Source organism: Cricetulus griseus, chromosome 2, assembly GCF_003668045.3.
Source record: "Cricetulus griseus strain 17A/GY chromosome 2, alternate assembly CriGri-PICRH-1.0, whole genome shotgun sequence".
In the NCBI taxonomy this organism is placed as follows: Eukaryota; Metazoa; Chordata; class Mammalia; order Rodentia; family Cricetidae; genus Cricetulus; species Cricetulus griseus.
Window position 1 is genome coordinate 313,046,574 of NC_048595.1, and position 13,887 is coordinate 313,060,460.

The window sequence follows — 13,887 nt, forward strand, 5'->3', positions numbered from 1 at the left end:
TGTAATTGATACACACATTTTACTAAGTGTACCAATGGAAGTAATGTTCATATTTACCTAGTTCTCTCTCTCTCTCTCTCTCTGTGTGTGTGTGTATGTGTGTGTGTAAAATAGGTAATATAGTTCCCTTTGGTATGTGAAGATGTTAGAAGAGGCAATATAGGAACCAAGATCTAGTCACATGCTTAGGTATTAGGTTTTATTAGATGCAGCTATGATCAGGTAAGTTATGCTATGGAGAAGTGATGTCCTATACCCACTATTCCCTGGATTGTTACTAACGAGCAGAAAGTTGTTTTTAAAAATATCCTTGTCAATAAATCTCTATGCTTAAATATGTTGTTTTCATTGTGTGGATGGAATATATGTGATTAAAAATATTCTGGATTTACTCAGTAGCAAAATGGAGATGACAAAGGACTCAGAAATTGTAGATAGATCATTAGAAGTAAGTAATTTTGAACAACAGAGCTTAGAAAGGAAAAAAATGTATAGACCTTCAGAATTCTGTTGCTTGCCCCCCAACCCCCTTTTTTTATTTCTTTGAGACAAGGTCTTACTGTGTAGCTTTGTCTGGCCTAGAACTCACAGAGTTCTACCTGACTCTGCCTCCTAAGTACTGGGATTAAATAGGCATGTGCCACCATGCCCAGCTTCTGTTGAGTAATTTCCAAAAAATCTAAGATACTTATATTGCAAAGTTGAAAGGAGAAAGGAACTGTGACAGAAAATTGTGTTTGCAAAAACTTCACAAGTTTGATAAAACATAAAAGTTAATAGGAGCAGAGATCCTGTAAACCAGGAGACACTTAATCAGGATAAAGTAAAATAAAACCATGTATAAACCATGTGTCAAACCATTGGGGGGGGGAAGATTGTTGGAAATAACTGGGGGAAAGTGATATATTCATTTGGGGGAATGGTGGATTAGAATAAATACTGGCTTGTCTTCAGAAGCCATGTTGGTCAGAAGAGCATGTTAAAGAACTGGGAGAAAGGAGTTGTCAATCAGAGTTTTACATCTAGGGAAAAAAAATCCTTCAAGAGTGAGTGACTAACATATTGTCAGGCAAGGGAAGTTTGCAAGACCTATTTTTATGAAATGTTAATGGAAATTCTTTAGGCTGAAGGGAAGTGATATCAGATGGAGTTTTAGGGAGATCATTCAAAATGTTAAATGTTTCAGTATGCAAAAGGACTAATTTTATTCTTTCAGTTAATACATCACTGTTTTTATTCTTTGAGAATATATTTTGATCATATTTATCCTTCTCTAGCTCCTCTCAGATCCTCCTCCACATTCCCTACCCTCCCTTCATGTCTTCCCTCCTTCCTTCCCCCACCCTCACCTCTTGTCTCTCTTAAAAACCCCTGGAGCCCAGTTTCTTTTGTCCAACTACTCCTGGATGTGGGGTGTACAGTAGAGCGTGGTCATATACCTGTTGTCACACCATCAAAAAACACTGTCTTCCCTTTTCTCCATAGCCAATAGCTCCTCAACTAGGGGTGGAACCCCTCCTCTATGCTGGGGTTTTGTCTGGCTGGAACTTTGTGCAGGTCTTGTGCATGTTGTCCCAACCTCTATGAGCTCATGTGTGCATCTGCCCTGCTGTGTATGGAGAACACTGTTTCCCTGAAGCCATCTAACTCCTCTGACTTCTACAATCTTTCCCCCTCCTCCAAACAGTTCCCTGAAGCTGGGTGTGGTTGTGAACAACTATAATTGCAGCACTCAGGAGACAGAGACAGGCAGATCTCTGTGAGTTCAAGGATAACCTAGTCTACATAGCAAGTTCCATGACAGTCAAGGAGACATAGAGAAACTGACTGAAAAACTGAAACCAGACAACCAAAGACAATTCTATAACTTTGGCAGTGGAGTTAACGCTTGAACACTAGCTTACTTAATTCGACTGATTTAAACCACATTCTCTAAGAGCATATACATGCCAGCCTTGTGGGGAGAGGTGGGATATAGACATTACATTTAGAGCCAAACACTTCAAAGTCTTATTTTCTGCATGTTGTCTCTGTGTTAACCACCATCTACTGCAAGAAGCTTCTCTGACAGGGACTGAATGGTGCAGTGATCTGTAGGAAAGCAGTAAGTTTTATTGCTGTGTCCATCTAGCAGAAAAATAGTACTACATTATCCTCTAGCACTCATGACCTATTTAGCCACAGGTCTGTCTGAGAAACTGTTTTTTAGTCATAATAATTTCTTTTGTTTTATTTTTATATTTTTTTCTGTCTTCCCTCCCCCATTTTTTATTTGAATTAGAAACAAGATTGTTTTACGTGTCAATCCCAGTTCCCTCTCCCTCCCCTTCTCCCCTGCCCCCCCCCCAACTAACACCCTACCTATCCCATACATTTTCTGCTCCCCAGGGAGGGTGAGGCCTTCCATAGGGTGTCATCAGAGTCTATCATATCTTTTGGGATTGGGCCTAGGTCCACCCCTGTGTGTCTTGGCTCAGGGAGTATCCCTCTATGTGGAATGGGCTCCAAAGTCCATTCCTATCCTAGGGATAAATACTGATCCACTACAAGAGGCCCCGTAGATTTCCGAGGTCTCCTCATTGTCACCACATTCATGGGGTCTGGAGCAGTCCCATGCTGGTTTCCCAGCTATCAGTCTGGGAACTAACCAAGAGCTCTCCCTTGTTCAGGTCAGCTGTTTCTGTGGGTTTCACCAGCCTGGTCTGGACCCCTTTGCTCATCACTCGTTTTTCTCTGCAACTGGATTCCAGTTCAGTTCAGTGTTTAGCTGTGGGTATCTGCTTCTGCTTCCACCAGCTGCTGGATGAAAGCATGTTTGTCTTTTTGTGACTGGGTTACCTCACTCAGAATGGTTTCTTCTAGTTCCATTTGCCTGTGAATTTCAAGATTCCATTGCTTTTTTCCCCACTGAGTAGTACTCCATTTTGTAAATGTACCACATTTTCTCTATCAGAATCAGTTGAGGGGCATCTAGGTTGCTTCCAGGTCCTGACTATTTTAATGGACATAGATATAATATATATGACAGCTGTATTTGAAAGGCAAGTGGCAAGGTGAGATTAAGAGTCTACATTGTCAAAAATTTAGAGTATTGACTTGACCTAGTCAGTGTTATGTCTCTGTCTATCTTCTATGTATCTGTCTGTTAGTCCATCCCTCTGTCCCTCCATCTGCCTTCTTACTCTTTTGCCTCTTTCTTCTTCAGGAAGAAACACTACAAAATTATGCAAAACTTAAAAAGTTAATATAAAATAAAAATACTAGATTTTTAAAAGTAGCTAGGGAATGGCTTAGTTCATAAAGCACTTGCCTTATAAGATTCTTAGTTACTGTTTTATTGCTGTGAAGACACATCATAACCAAAACAACCCTTATAAAAGAAAGTATTTGATTGGGGAATTGCTTAGTTTATTATCATCATGGTGGAAAGCAGATAGGCTTGTCACTGAAGCAGTAGCTAAGAGCTTTACATCCTGATCCAGACACAAACACTGGAGCTGGCCCACCCCCAGTGACCATTCTCTCCAACTAGGATACACCTTCTCCAACTAGAACACAACTCCTAATCTTTCCCAAACAGTTCATCAACTGTGGACTGAATGTGCAAATGTATGAGCTCATGGGGGGCATTCTTAGTCAAATCCCACATTCTACTCCCTGCCCCCCATACATGTAGCCATATAAGTCACTATAGTCTGTCACAGTTTCAACACTGTTTAAAAGTCTAAAGTCTCTTCTGAGATGCCAGGCAATCTCTTAACTGTAAGAGGCAAACTCTTTATCTCTTGTAAAATAAAAATCTAATAGCAGATCACATACTCCCAATATACAGTGGTACACATTATACCCTACCATTCCAAAAGGAAGGAAAAGGAGCATAATGAAGAAATACTGAAACAAAGCAAGACTGAAAACCAGCAGGGCAAAGTCCAAATCCTGTATATCTATGTCTGATATCAAAACACTACAACTCCTTCCAGCTTTGTTGACTACAACACACTTCTCTCCCTTGGGCTGGTTCCACATCTGGTCTGCAGCTCTCCTTGGCAGGTATCCTGTGGCTTTGGCAATTCCAACATCTTGGGAAAGGTTTGAAGAATATTGGTTATTTGATTGTATTAGGAGAGTCAGATCCTCAGGGATGGGTCTAGGGAGGGAGGTGAGAGTCAGATCCTCAGGGATGGCTCTAGCATGGGAGGTGAGAGTCAGATCCTCAGGGATGGCTCTAGCATGGGAGGTGAGAGTCAGATCTCTGGGATGACTAGCATGGGAGGTGAGAATCAGATCCTCAGGGATGGGTCTAGGGAGAGAGGTGAGAATCAGATCCTCAGGGATGACTCTAAGGAGGTGAGAGTCAGATCTCAGGGATGACTTTATTGTGGGAGGTGAGAGTCAGATCCTCAGGGATGACTCTAGCTTAGGAGGTGAGAGTCAGGTCCTCAGGGATGACTCTAGCTTAGGAGGTGAGAGTCAGGTCCTCAGGGATGACTTTAGTGTGGGAGGTAAGAGTCAGATCCTTGGGGATGGTCTAGGTATATCTTAGAAAGGTAGAATGTAGAAAAGTCAAATGAATTGGTTGGAAATGTGATAGTAATAGAACCAGAGAGGGGCCAGGGATGAATACTTGGCTAACAGCATTAGACCAAGGAGCTTCAGAAGAGATTTCAGTGCTATTAGTTTGGACTAAATATTGTCAGACAGTTTTGAAATCTTTTGAGGTGGGCTGACATGTGCAATATGGAGGATTTGGTTGGGGGGCTTTTTTTTTTTTTTCTTCCCCTGTCATGGTGCTAGGATTGAACCCAGGACCTTATGCATGTTAGAGAAACCTGCCAATGAGCTACATACACCCCTGGTCCTCAAAGTAGGATTCCACATTAAGCTGTCTGTGGTATGTGTTATGTGTAGTAGAGTCTATTGTAGTAGTGATGCTGACCTGAGGTAGGATCAGAGCAGCAAAGAGTGACCTTACCTGATGGAAGAATTAGCAGCAGGACCTGGTTACTGTGTAGATGTAAGAAAAGAGCAATACCTTTCTGTGTTTTCTGTTATCTAAGAGAATTTGTGGAAAGAATAAATAATAAATTCCACCTTTAATGTAATCTTTCTTTTGTTTGCTTGTTTTTAAAATCTTTTTTCTTGAAGACCAAGTTTGGTTTTAGGCAGAGACTTTGGGGTGAGAGAGGCAGCTTCCGATGTGCAGTTAGGGAGGCTGAGTTTGGCCTGGGAGTTTGGCATGGAGTTCTGAGAGACTGATCTTTATTTGTATAAGTGGGAGTCCTCAGAGTGAATGAAACTTTGAAATTGGGGGCATTGGAAGTGATGGTGGTATACAGATCTTCAGTGGACAGAATGAAGAGACTCCTGAAAAATTATACTTGGGAACTAGGAGAATCTCCAAGAAAGCCAAGAGATTTAGCTTACAAAATCTCCTGGGCCCTTTCACATGTGCTACAAGTTTAATGTAAGAACCTGGAAAATAAGGATGAGCACACAGTGAAAGGATGTTTGCAATACAGTTAGCCCAAGGAAAATACTGTACCCATTTCTATACATTCCTTAACTTACTCTGTATATTCTGTTCTTCTTTCTCCTCCTGCCTTTTTTTTTTTTTTTGGCAGAGTCTCATAGGCAAGCTGACCCTGAACATCTGATCCTCTCACCTCTGTCTCCCTGGGATCACAGGAGTGCACTTCCATGTTTGGCTGTATATTTTCCCTTTGTGTGTCTATATATTTGGCTATTATGTTGAAACACAAGATATGTTTTCCTGGTGTGTGTAGTTGGGATGTAATTGACACTGGAAAAGTTGAACTGTTAATACAGTAGCTTGCTTTGTGACAGAATCTTTCAATATTTAATATGTGTAGAGTTTCCCAGAATAGCTGTCTTTTCAGATTACTAAGAAGTTCCTAATTCTCCTCTTTAACCCTTAGATGATTGCGAAGGGGAAAAACGCATCAGAGCTCTTCCCTGCTGTTGTGAAGAATGTGGCCAGCAAAAACATCGAGGTACTGTTTGCTTTATTGTTTTTATTACTCTTGTCGTGTAAGCCAACCACATACTTACCGCTACTTTGGAAGTCAATGCATTTAAATTCATTGACTTTTTATTATGGTAAGATGTCTGAAGTCTTAATATTGGTAAAGTACACCAACAAGTGGGTTTGAATTTAGACTTGGATTTTGAGTGGAAAATGTGAAAAGCAAAATTGAAGTTGTAGTGACAGTCATTCACTCAGGTTGAGCTTTAATGAATTCCTAAAGACAGTGGCATTTAATTTTTGGCCCAGTGACTTAATTTTAGGTTTGCATATCTCCAGTGTGTTTAGTAAAACTGGAACTAAGATTAGTTCTGCCATTGGTGGCGACTGTAAACACAGCTCTGTTCCTGAGGAAAGCACAGACCTTGATGCTAATGGCTGCGGTCCCATACACATGCCATAGTACTGCTGGGTTCACTCTCAGGCCTAAGCAGTGCACCACTATTTTCCCCTGAGTCCTAACTGCAGTCTCAAGCCCCAGCATTGTTACCCAGTGGACTCTCCTGTGTGGCAAGGTTCATTCTACTCAGTTTCATTTTGAGTTGAGTAATTTTTTTAGTGTGTTCATAGAATTTATCACAATTCCATGGCACCTTCCTTACTCTAAAAGAAATCCTGTGATGACTGGTGGTCACTCCCTTTTCCCCCTACCTTCTGTCTATGGATTTGCTTATTCTGGGCACTTCATGTGAACAGTATTTTAAATGAAGTCATAGGAGGTCATTGTTTGAGACTGTACTCAGGCCTGACTAAACCGACCTGACCAAAGATCTACAGAGCCCTGCTGAGCAGAGCTGACTCCGTTTAGCATGTTTTCATGGTTCTTCATTTTGTAGCATTCTAACTGAAAAGGTTTTGTGGTAAAAGAGTTTCTCTATGATTGGGACCAAGAATTCTATAAAAAATCACACCATGCAACAGACCTCACACAAGAGATTTATGGGTAGTGGAGGGGTGGGTGCGATGGGGGACTCAAAGTAGTTGCCTCTCAACAGGGATGGAAAAATAGACATTGGAGGCTAGGTTGTCATGGTGGGCTTTATATGGGCTATGGAGTATGTTCATAGGGAAAATATGTGACGGTGGAAATATGTCATATTAGTAATGATGGAGCCAGGCTCTGAGTCATTGAAGGTGGGGAGGAGGAACCTGTGTCTGGAATGTGGGCAGTTCTTAGTTGACTGACACTAACCATGTATTTTTATGGCTGAACAGCATTCTACTGTATGGGTACCTATGATTTGTGTATTCATCCATCGATGGACATTTAGAATATTTCTCCTTTTGACTGTTTATTAGGAGTAGTGCTGCTCTGAGCATTAGTGTCCAGGTGTTTGTGTGGACCTTCCCTCTCACGTCTGTGGACATAGACCTTAGCCTGCTGTTGCTGATAATACGAAGACTCTGTGATAACATGAACTGACTGACAACCATTTCTATCCTACAGCATCATTTTATGTTTAAAATAGTAATGCTTGTGAGTTCTACTTTTCATGCCCTGGCTGACCCCTGCCCTACCCTCCCTCCCTCCTCTCCCCTCTATCTCTCCCTCTCCCTTTACACTCCCCTACCCCTGCTTTCTTTCTTTCTTCCTTTCTTCCTTCCTTCCTTCCTTCCTTCCTTCCTTCCTTCCTTCCTTCCTTCCTTCCTTCCTTTCTTTCTTCCTTTCTTTCTTTCTTTCATCTTTTTGATTCTGGCATCGAACTCAGGGCTTTGTGTATAATGGATGAGTATGCTACCACTGAGAACATCTCTAGCTTCCTGTTTAACTTTTTAAAATGTCCCTATTTTAGATTATGACTCTTTAGAGTGTATGAAGTGATATCTCGTTGAAAATTTTGTTTTCACTTAATTTCATTTCTCTGATCAAAAGGCATTTTGGGTATGTGTAGTAGTATTTTTTGCACCATCTTGGATCTGTCCTGCTATTGCATTCCCAGGTTTCTTCCTGGCCTCGGGTGCTTTCATGTTGCTTAGGTGCAGGCCTAAGGCTTGCTGGTACTCTGCTGCTGAGCAGATTTGACTTCTAAAACATGGGAAGCAGGGTCGAGGCTTGTCCTGTTGTTACAGGACTAGTCTTTGAGCAGTGCTGATTACTAATCTGTAGAAAGCACATCTGGGCTGAGGTTGTTAGTGTTTCACACAGTGAATACCTCTGTAAGGCTAACTCTGGGTTTCTGTCAGTATTTCACAATGAAGATACGATGGAGGACTTACTAAAGTCATATGGCAGATCTTTGGCAGTCATCATCCAAAGTCAGGGAGCCATCCCAGACGGTTGCCCTGGCAGTGAGCACCATCCTTTGTGTTTGGTGCGTTTTTTACTGACCTTAGTGTCTGACCCCTCATTAACATCAGGGATTAACCGTGGCATCCAGTATGTTGACCATCTTTTGGTGGTGTTGTAGAAATGGGTAGGAATGAACAAATCTGTAGTGCTGGTGGCCTTGATATTCCTGCACTTCTTATTGTGAGAACAGAAAAATTTGTGTTAATTCTGGCTCATTCAGAGCTTGGCAAGTAGTTATCAGTAGGAAGACCTAGCTGTTTGTTCTGTTTCCTCCTTTGCTCTCAGGTTCTGGTATGTTGGCTGATATTCTACAAGAAAAGTTTTAATAGAAACATTATTTTTGGTCTTTTCCTTTTAAAGACTTAATTTTATGTGTATGTTTTTGTACCATGTGTGAACAGTGTTCATGAAAGCCAGAAGATGATGTTGGATCCTCTGGAGCTGGAGTTACAGATGGTTGTGAGTCACCATATGGGTACTAGAAACTGAAGCCATGTCCTCTGCAAGAGCAGCAAGTGCCCTTAACCACTGATCCCTCCATTAAGCCCTGGGCTGCTTGTTTTGATATCTTTTGTTCTTTAAAGCTTTATGATTTTTTTAAAAAACAAACTTAATCTTCTTATGGAAAAACTGATATAAGCTTCTTAGAAATCTGTGCTGAGAGAATTGCTTGATGTTTCCTTGCTGCCGAGTGAGAAATTTCATTTTTATAAGTGTATGCTGCCTTAACTTCACAGGTGAGCTGTATAATACGTCACCTGGCATTAGATGTCAGATGATACCACAAGTGACCTAGTAAGCAGTCAGTGCTTATAGTACAAAAATAATCAAAGCTTCAGTCAATAGCTCATGAAGTTTGATGTAGTGGTATCGATAAGCTAATTAAACAGATCTGCCTGTGTTCCTCCAGACTGCTGGGGCTCTGCTATGATTAGCTTTACAGCAAGCAGTGTTGTAACATTGAATGAAAGTAACTGGTCAGAGAGTGGCGTAGTCACGGACCTCTAACTACTCCCATTCCTGGTCACAGAATGGTCTCAGGGAAAGTAGGTTTTCTGCGCACACCTGCAGCCTGGCAGTGCATAGGCCTCTTGTGGTCAATATTGATTGATTCTTATAACAGAACTGGAACAAATTTAGTGTTTTGCAACCTTCTGTGATTTAATATTGTTATGCTTTTTGCTATAACAGTCTCAGAAATCCTTCTCCAATAGTGAGTAATTATAGTGAAGCCTGCTAGCCCAGCTGTGGTGCTGAATGTTTCAGTGTACCATTACAAATCCTAGATGCATCTGAAGTTCATAATACAGTTTTAAAGCTAGCTGGCCCTCCTGATAAACAAACGTGTTGTTGAGAAATAAACCCCGAGGAGATCAGGGCAGGGTGGACTCAAGCTTTTCCTTTAACATTTTGCTGTGAAGTGTAGCATCAGCTCTGAACATAATTTGTAGGGACAAAGAATACTTTCTAAGTGACCATTACAAACAAACAAAACAAGCTACATAATCACCCCAATAGTCATGGTTCCTGTGTATCGGTGGCTTTTAGATGTTGCTATTCATTGACTTAGAACTGCTGGGGACATTAGATCCTAGATGTTGTAACTAACCTATTTGGAAAGCCCTGCTTTTTGTCAGTCCTGTGACACTGGGTTGAGATGCGAATCATCTGGCAGTTACTGAGCTCTTTCTTTGAAGTCTGATGAGTCCTGGCTGTACACAGTTTAATTTAAGCACATTCATTCTAAGGTGATTTGAGAACTTTCTGACTGAGATGTGAACTTGCTATTAGCCTGCCAACTGATCAGTCAATACTTGTGGATATAGGTTGCTTTCTAGAAGCTTTGTATTTTTTTTGTGTGTGAGAAAAGGGGTATTTGGTTTATTAATAAAGACCAATGAAAATACAGAGTAATAAATATTATCTTATTGCTACCTGATACAAAGCTTTGTATTCTAAGGAACTTAAAACTCTAGTTGGGGAGTTCTGGTCATCTGTTTTCCAATAATCATCTATCATTGCATCGAAACTATGACACCAACTACTTAAAAAAATTGTTTTGAATCAAAAATGTTAGTTATGGTTTGGATCTTTTGGTTTATTTCACTTTTAAATTGACTTCCTTTAACTGGTTTTGGTTTCTACCTAAATTGGTCTTGCTTGGTTTTGGAACCTATGGTTTGTATCTTATGTTAAAAAAAGTCACTTGAGAAGATCATTTAATGGAATGGTATTTACATGGGTTGTTTATTCTTGAATTGTGCAAATTCTGAAGTTTGAGAAGCAACTATTTGAACAAAAGAAATCATATGGAGTCTGATTGGGAATTTCACTGAAAGTTCACTGGTAATAGAGGTGGAGATGCATGAACAAGGCACCCTGATGTCATGGAGTATCACTGGGATCCAGGGATGAGGCACTCTGATGTCATAGTGTCGACAGGGATCCTGGAGCAAAGTTCCCTGAGGTTATGGAATATTGACAGGGATCCTGGAGTGAGGCGCCCTAATGTCATAGAATAGCATCTCCTGTTGGCTTGTGAACAGGAGCAGCCAGGCCAGGCTCCACAGTGCAGATCTGCACTTGGAGTTAAGAGACAGGTTCCTCATAGCAAAACTGTATGCTAGGCACTGTGCGTGAATTTGGGCCCTGATTTATTAAAATTTAGATGATTTAAAGCATCTATAAATTAAAAAAAAATGTTTTTTTTTCCTTCCTTAAAGGGCAAGAGATCTGGAAATAGTCTTCCATAGTTCCAGGACTGAGGCGGTCAAGGCAAGAAGGGATCATGAGTTCCTGGTTAGTTTAGGCTTTAGGGAGGTCTAGTCTCAAAGGGAAAAAAAGCTGATATTTTATGAAAATTTTATTCTTGGATTGTGTAATTTTACTAGGTTTTCAGGTGTCCTGGGGAAGGGTACTAACTCCTTTTCTTAGAGAATATTTTAATAGAAAAATTGGAGGACTGTCTTCATTGGCCAGAACATGTAGGAGTTGGGAATGTGCCCCTACCCTCCTTGGACACATCCTGTGACCATCGGCCGATCTGCTTCCTTGAGGGGAGATAGCAATTGTACTTAGTGGGATGTGAGCATTAAATGAGTAGTGGCATTGTAGGTGGCAGGCCTTAAAGTACTCAGCAAGTTCTAACTTGGGAAGTTAGAGAGATCGAGGTGAAGAATAAGGGAAAAATAAAAAGTAAAAGCAGAGCCAGTGAGTGCTTTTCTTTTATAGCTAGGCATTTCCTGGTTAATTGGAACACTGGCTGGGATGATAAAAGTGCTTGGAGAAGAAACCCTGAAGAGCTTCCTCGGATGAAAGGCAAGACTTGGTGTTCCCATTCAGCTCAGAGCATACATTGAAGAAAGTGTGCTAACATATATGATATTGGAAATTTAAAATATGGATTATTTATAAGTAATAGGATTGTACTGATGTTGAGTTTCTTGAGTTTGGTAACCGAAATGCTTGAAAGTGTATGTGTTGATTTTACTTGGACCATCATCACCCAACTAGAAGTTCAAGGGGCTTTGTTATGTTGAAGGGCCATGAAACACATAGAAGCTGTAGTAGCAAGACAGTGAGTCTGTTGCTCACCATACCAAGAGACAGCCTTGTTTTCTAGATACATTTTCTTTGAACACAGAGTTATTCATCTTAAGGGACATTTTTGGGAAGGGTGGACTTTCAGTGTCCTGAGTGGATTGGTGTCATCTGTAGAAGTGTGGACACTTGTGAGAATGAGCTTAGCCTCAGAGGCATGATTGGAGTGAGTTTGCTCCTGTCATGGCAAGGGGGCTGCCACACATTGTTGACTTGAAAAAGCTGTTATTTGGGTGAGTTTTTGTTGATCTTTTGAGCAAGCTTATGTCAGTTTTCTGCTGGCTGTGGGTTGTCGGAACTACAGAAGAACCTCTTTTCCTAGAAATACAGAAACTTGAAAAGTGTTTCTAGCTCAGCCTGGCACTGTAGGGCATACGTGTAGTCCTAGATGTTGCTGGCCGAAGCAGGAGGATTGCTGTGATTGACTAACCTGAGTGAGCTAGAGTGGAGCCCTGTCTCCATCCTCCTGTATATATGTAACTGGTTGTGATTTTGTTTTGTTTCTTGTTTTGAGTCAAGCAGAGATGAGATCTTATTATCATTTATGCCATATAACATGCTAAAATCCTTTATGAAAATTTCATTGCTGAATATAGACTTGCTTTATTTTGTGTAGCAGTTGCTTAGTATGTATAGTTTATTGTTTGTGTATTAGTCAGCATTTTATTTTTTTAATTTTTGGTCTCATAGATTATTTTAAGTGAAATTTGGTGGGGGAGAGGCTATCAGGGATAACCTGAGTACAGTTTGAGACCAAAGTCAAGTTATAGTCAATGATTGTTTCGGTTTGATGAAAAAGGAAGTTTGGGGTAGATTATTAGCTTGGGTCAGAGATGTTGGATGTTATTTTTAAGATTTTTGTGGAACTGTTAGCTGTGAAGAATACTTAGAGATTTTTTTTGTAATTAGTTTCATCTGTAACATTTATATATATATATATATATATAATTCACTAATATGAGAGTATAGAAAGTATGCTTACCAAGTTTTCATTTGTGTTTATGATGCTGTGAAGGTGACAGGTGGTTAAGCAGGTTAAATCATAGAATTAATGTCTGAAATGACGTCAACAAGATGCTTTGAAGAGCCAGGTCTCGGATGCTGAACTTTCTTATAGATAAATGCACAGTTTTACTTTTCATTTAAGAGATTGAAACTAGAAAGCTTAAAAGCACAGCTGTTCAAATGCAGTGGGGATTACTGGCATTATGCTTGGGAAGTGTATACAGTGGGGCTTCCCAGCACTGCATTTGGGAAGTGTATACAGTGGGGCTTCCCAGCACTGCATTTGCAAAGTGTATACAGTGGGGCTTCCTTACACTGCATTTGCAAAGTGTATACAGTGGGGCTTCCCAGCACTGCATTTGGGAAGTGTATACAGTGGGGCTTCCTTACACTGCATTTGCAAAGTGTATACAGTGGGGCTTCCCAGCACTGCACTTGGGAAGTGTATACAGTGGGGCTTCCCAGCACTGCACTTGGGAAGTGTATAGAGTAGGGCTTCCCAGCACTGCTCTTGGGAAAGTGGGTATAGTGGGGCTTTCTAACATTGCTCTTGGGAAAGTGGATAATTTTAATGCCTCCTTAGTTGTATTAGGGGAGGCTTCACCAGGAACAGTGTTCTTTCCTAGTTTGTTCTGTTTAGATCTCATTTTAGTTTGGAGTGCCACACTGAGAGAAACAGACACTGGAGTGTGTTTACAGGGAACAAACAGCATAGTGAAGGAACCTAAAACCATATGGGGGCTGAGAGAGTAACCTGGTGATAGTGTATGCTTAGTGTGCACAAGACCCTGGGTTCTTGTTATCACCACCACCTCCTCCTCCATGACCACCCCCTCCTCCATGATCACCACCACCCCCTCCTCCTCCACTTCTGTCTCCTCCATCACCACCTCCTCTTCCTCCTCCATGACCACTACCATCACCTCATCCATTTCTACCTTTTTCTCCA

General features: G+C 40.9%; 1 protein-coding gene across 3 annotated transcripts in view; it reads left to right on the forward strand.

Annotated features, from left to right (window-relative positions):
* The window catches only part of Ap3b1 (adaptor related protein complex 3 subunit beta 1), a 211,795-nt gene that overhangs the window by 33,040 nt on the left and 164,868 nt on the right, over positions 1-13,887 (forward strand). For all 3 annotated transcript variants that reach the window (XR_004768511.1, XM_027401712.2, XM_027401711.2), the window contains exon 3: positions 5,937-6,011. Coding sequence is in view for 2 of the 3 variants with exons in the window: in XM_027401712.2 (XP_027257513.1) it covers positions 5,937-6,011 (75 nt within the window). In the remaining variant the exon portion in view is untranslated. The remainder of the gene's footprint in view (positions 1-5,936; positions 6,012-13,887) is intronic.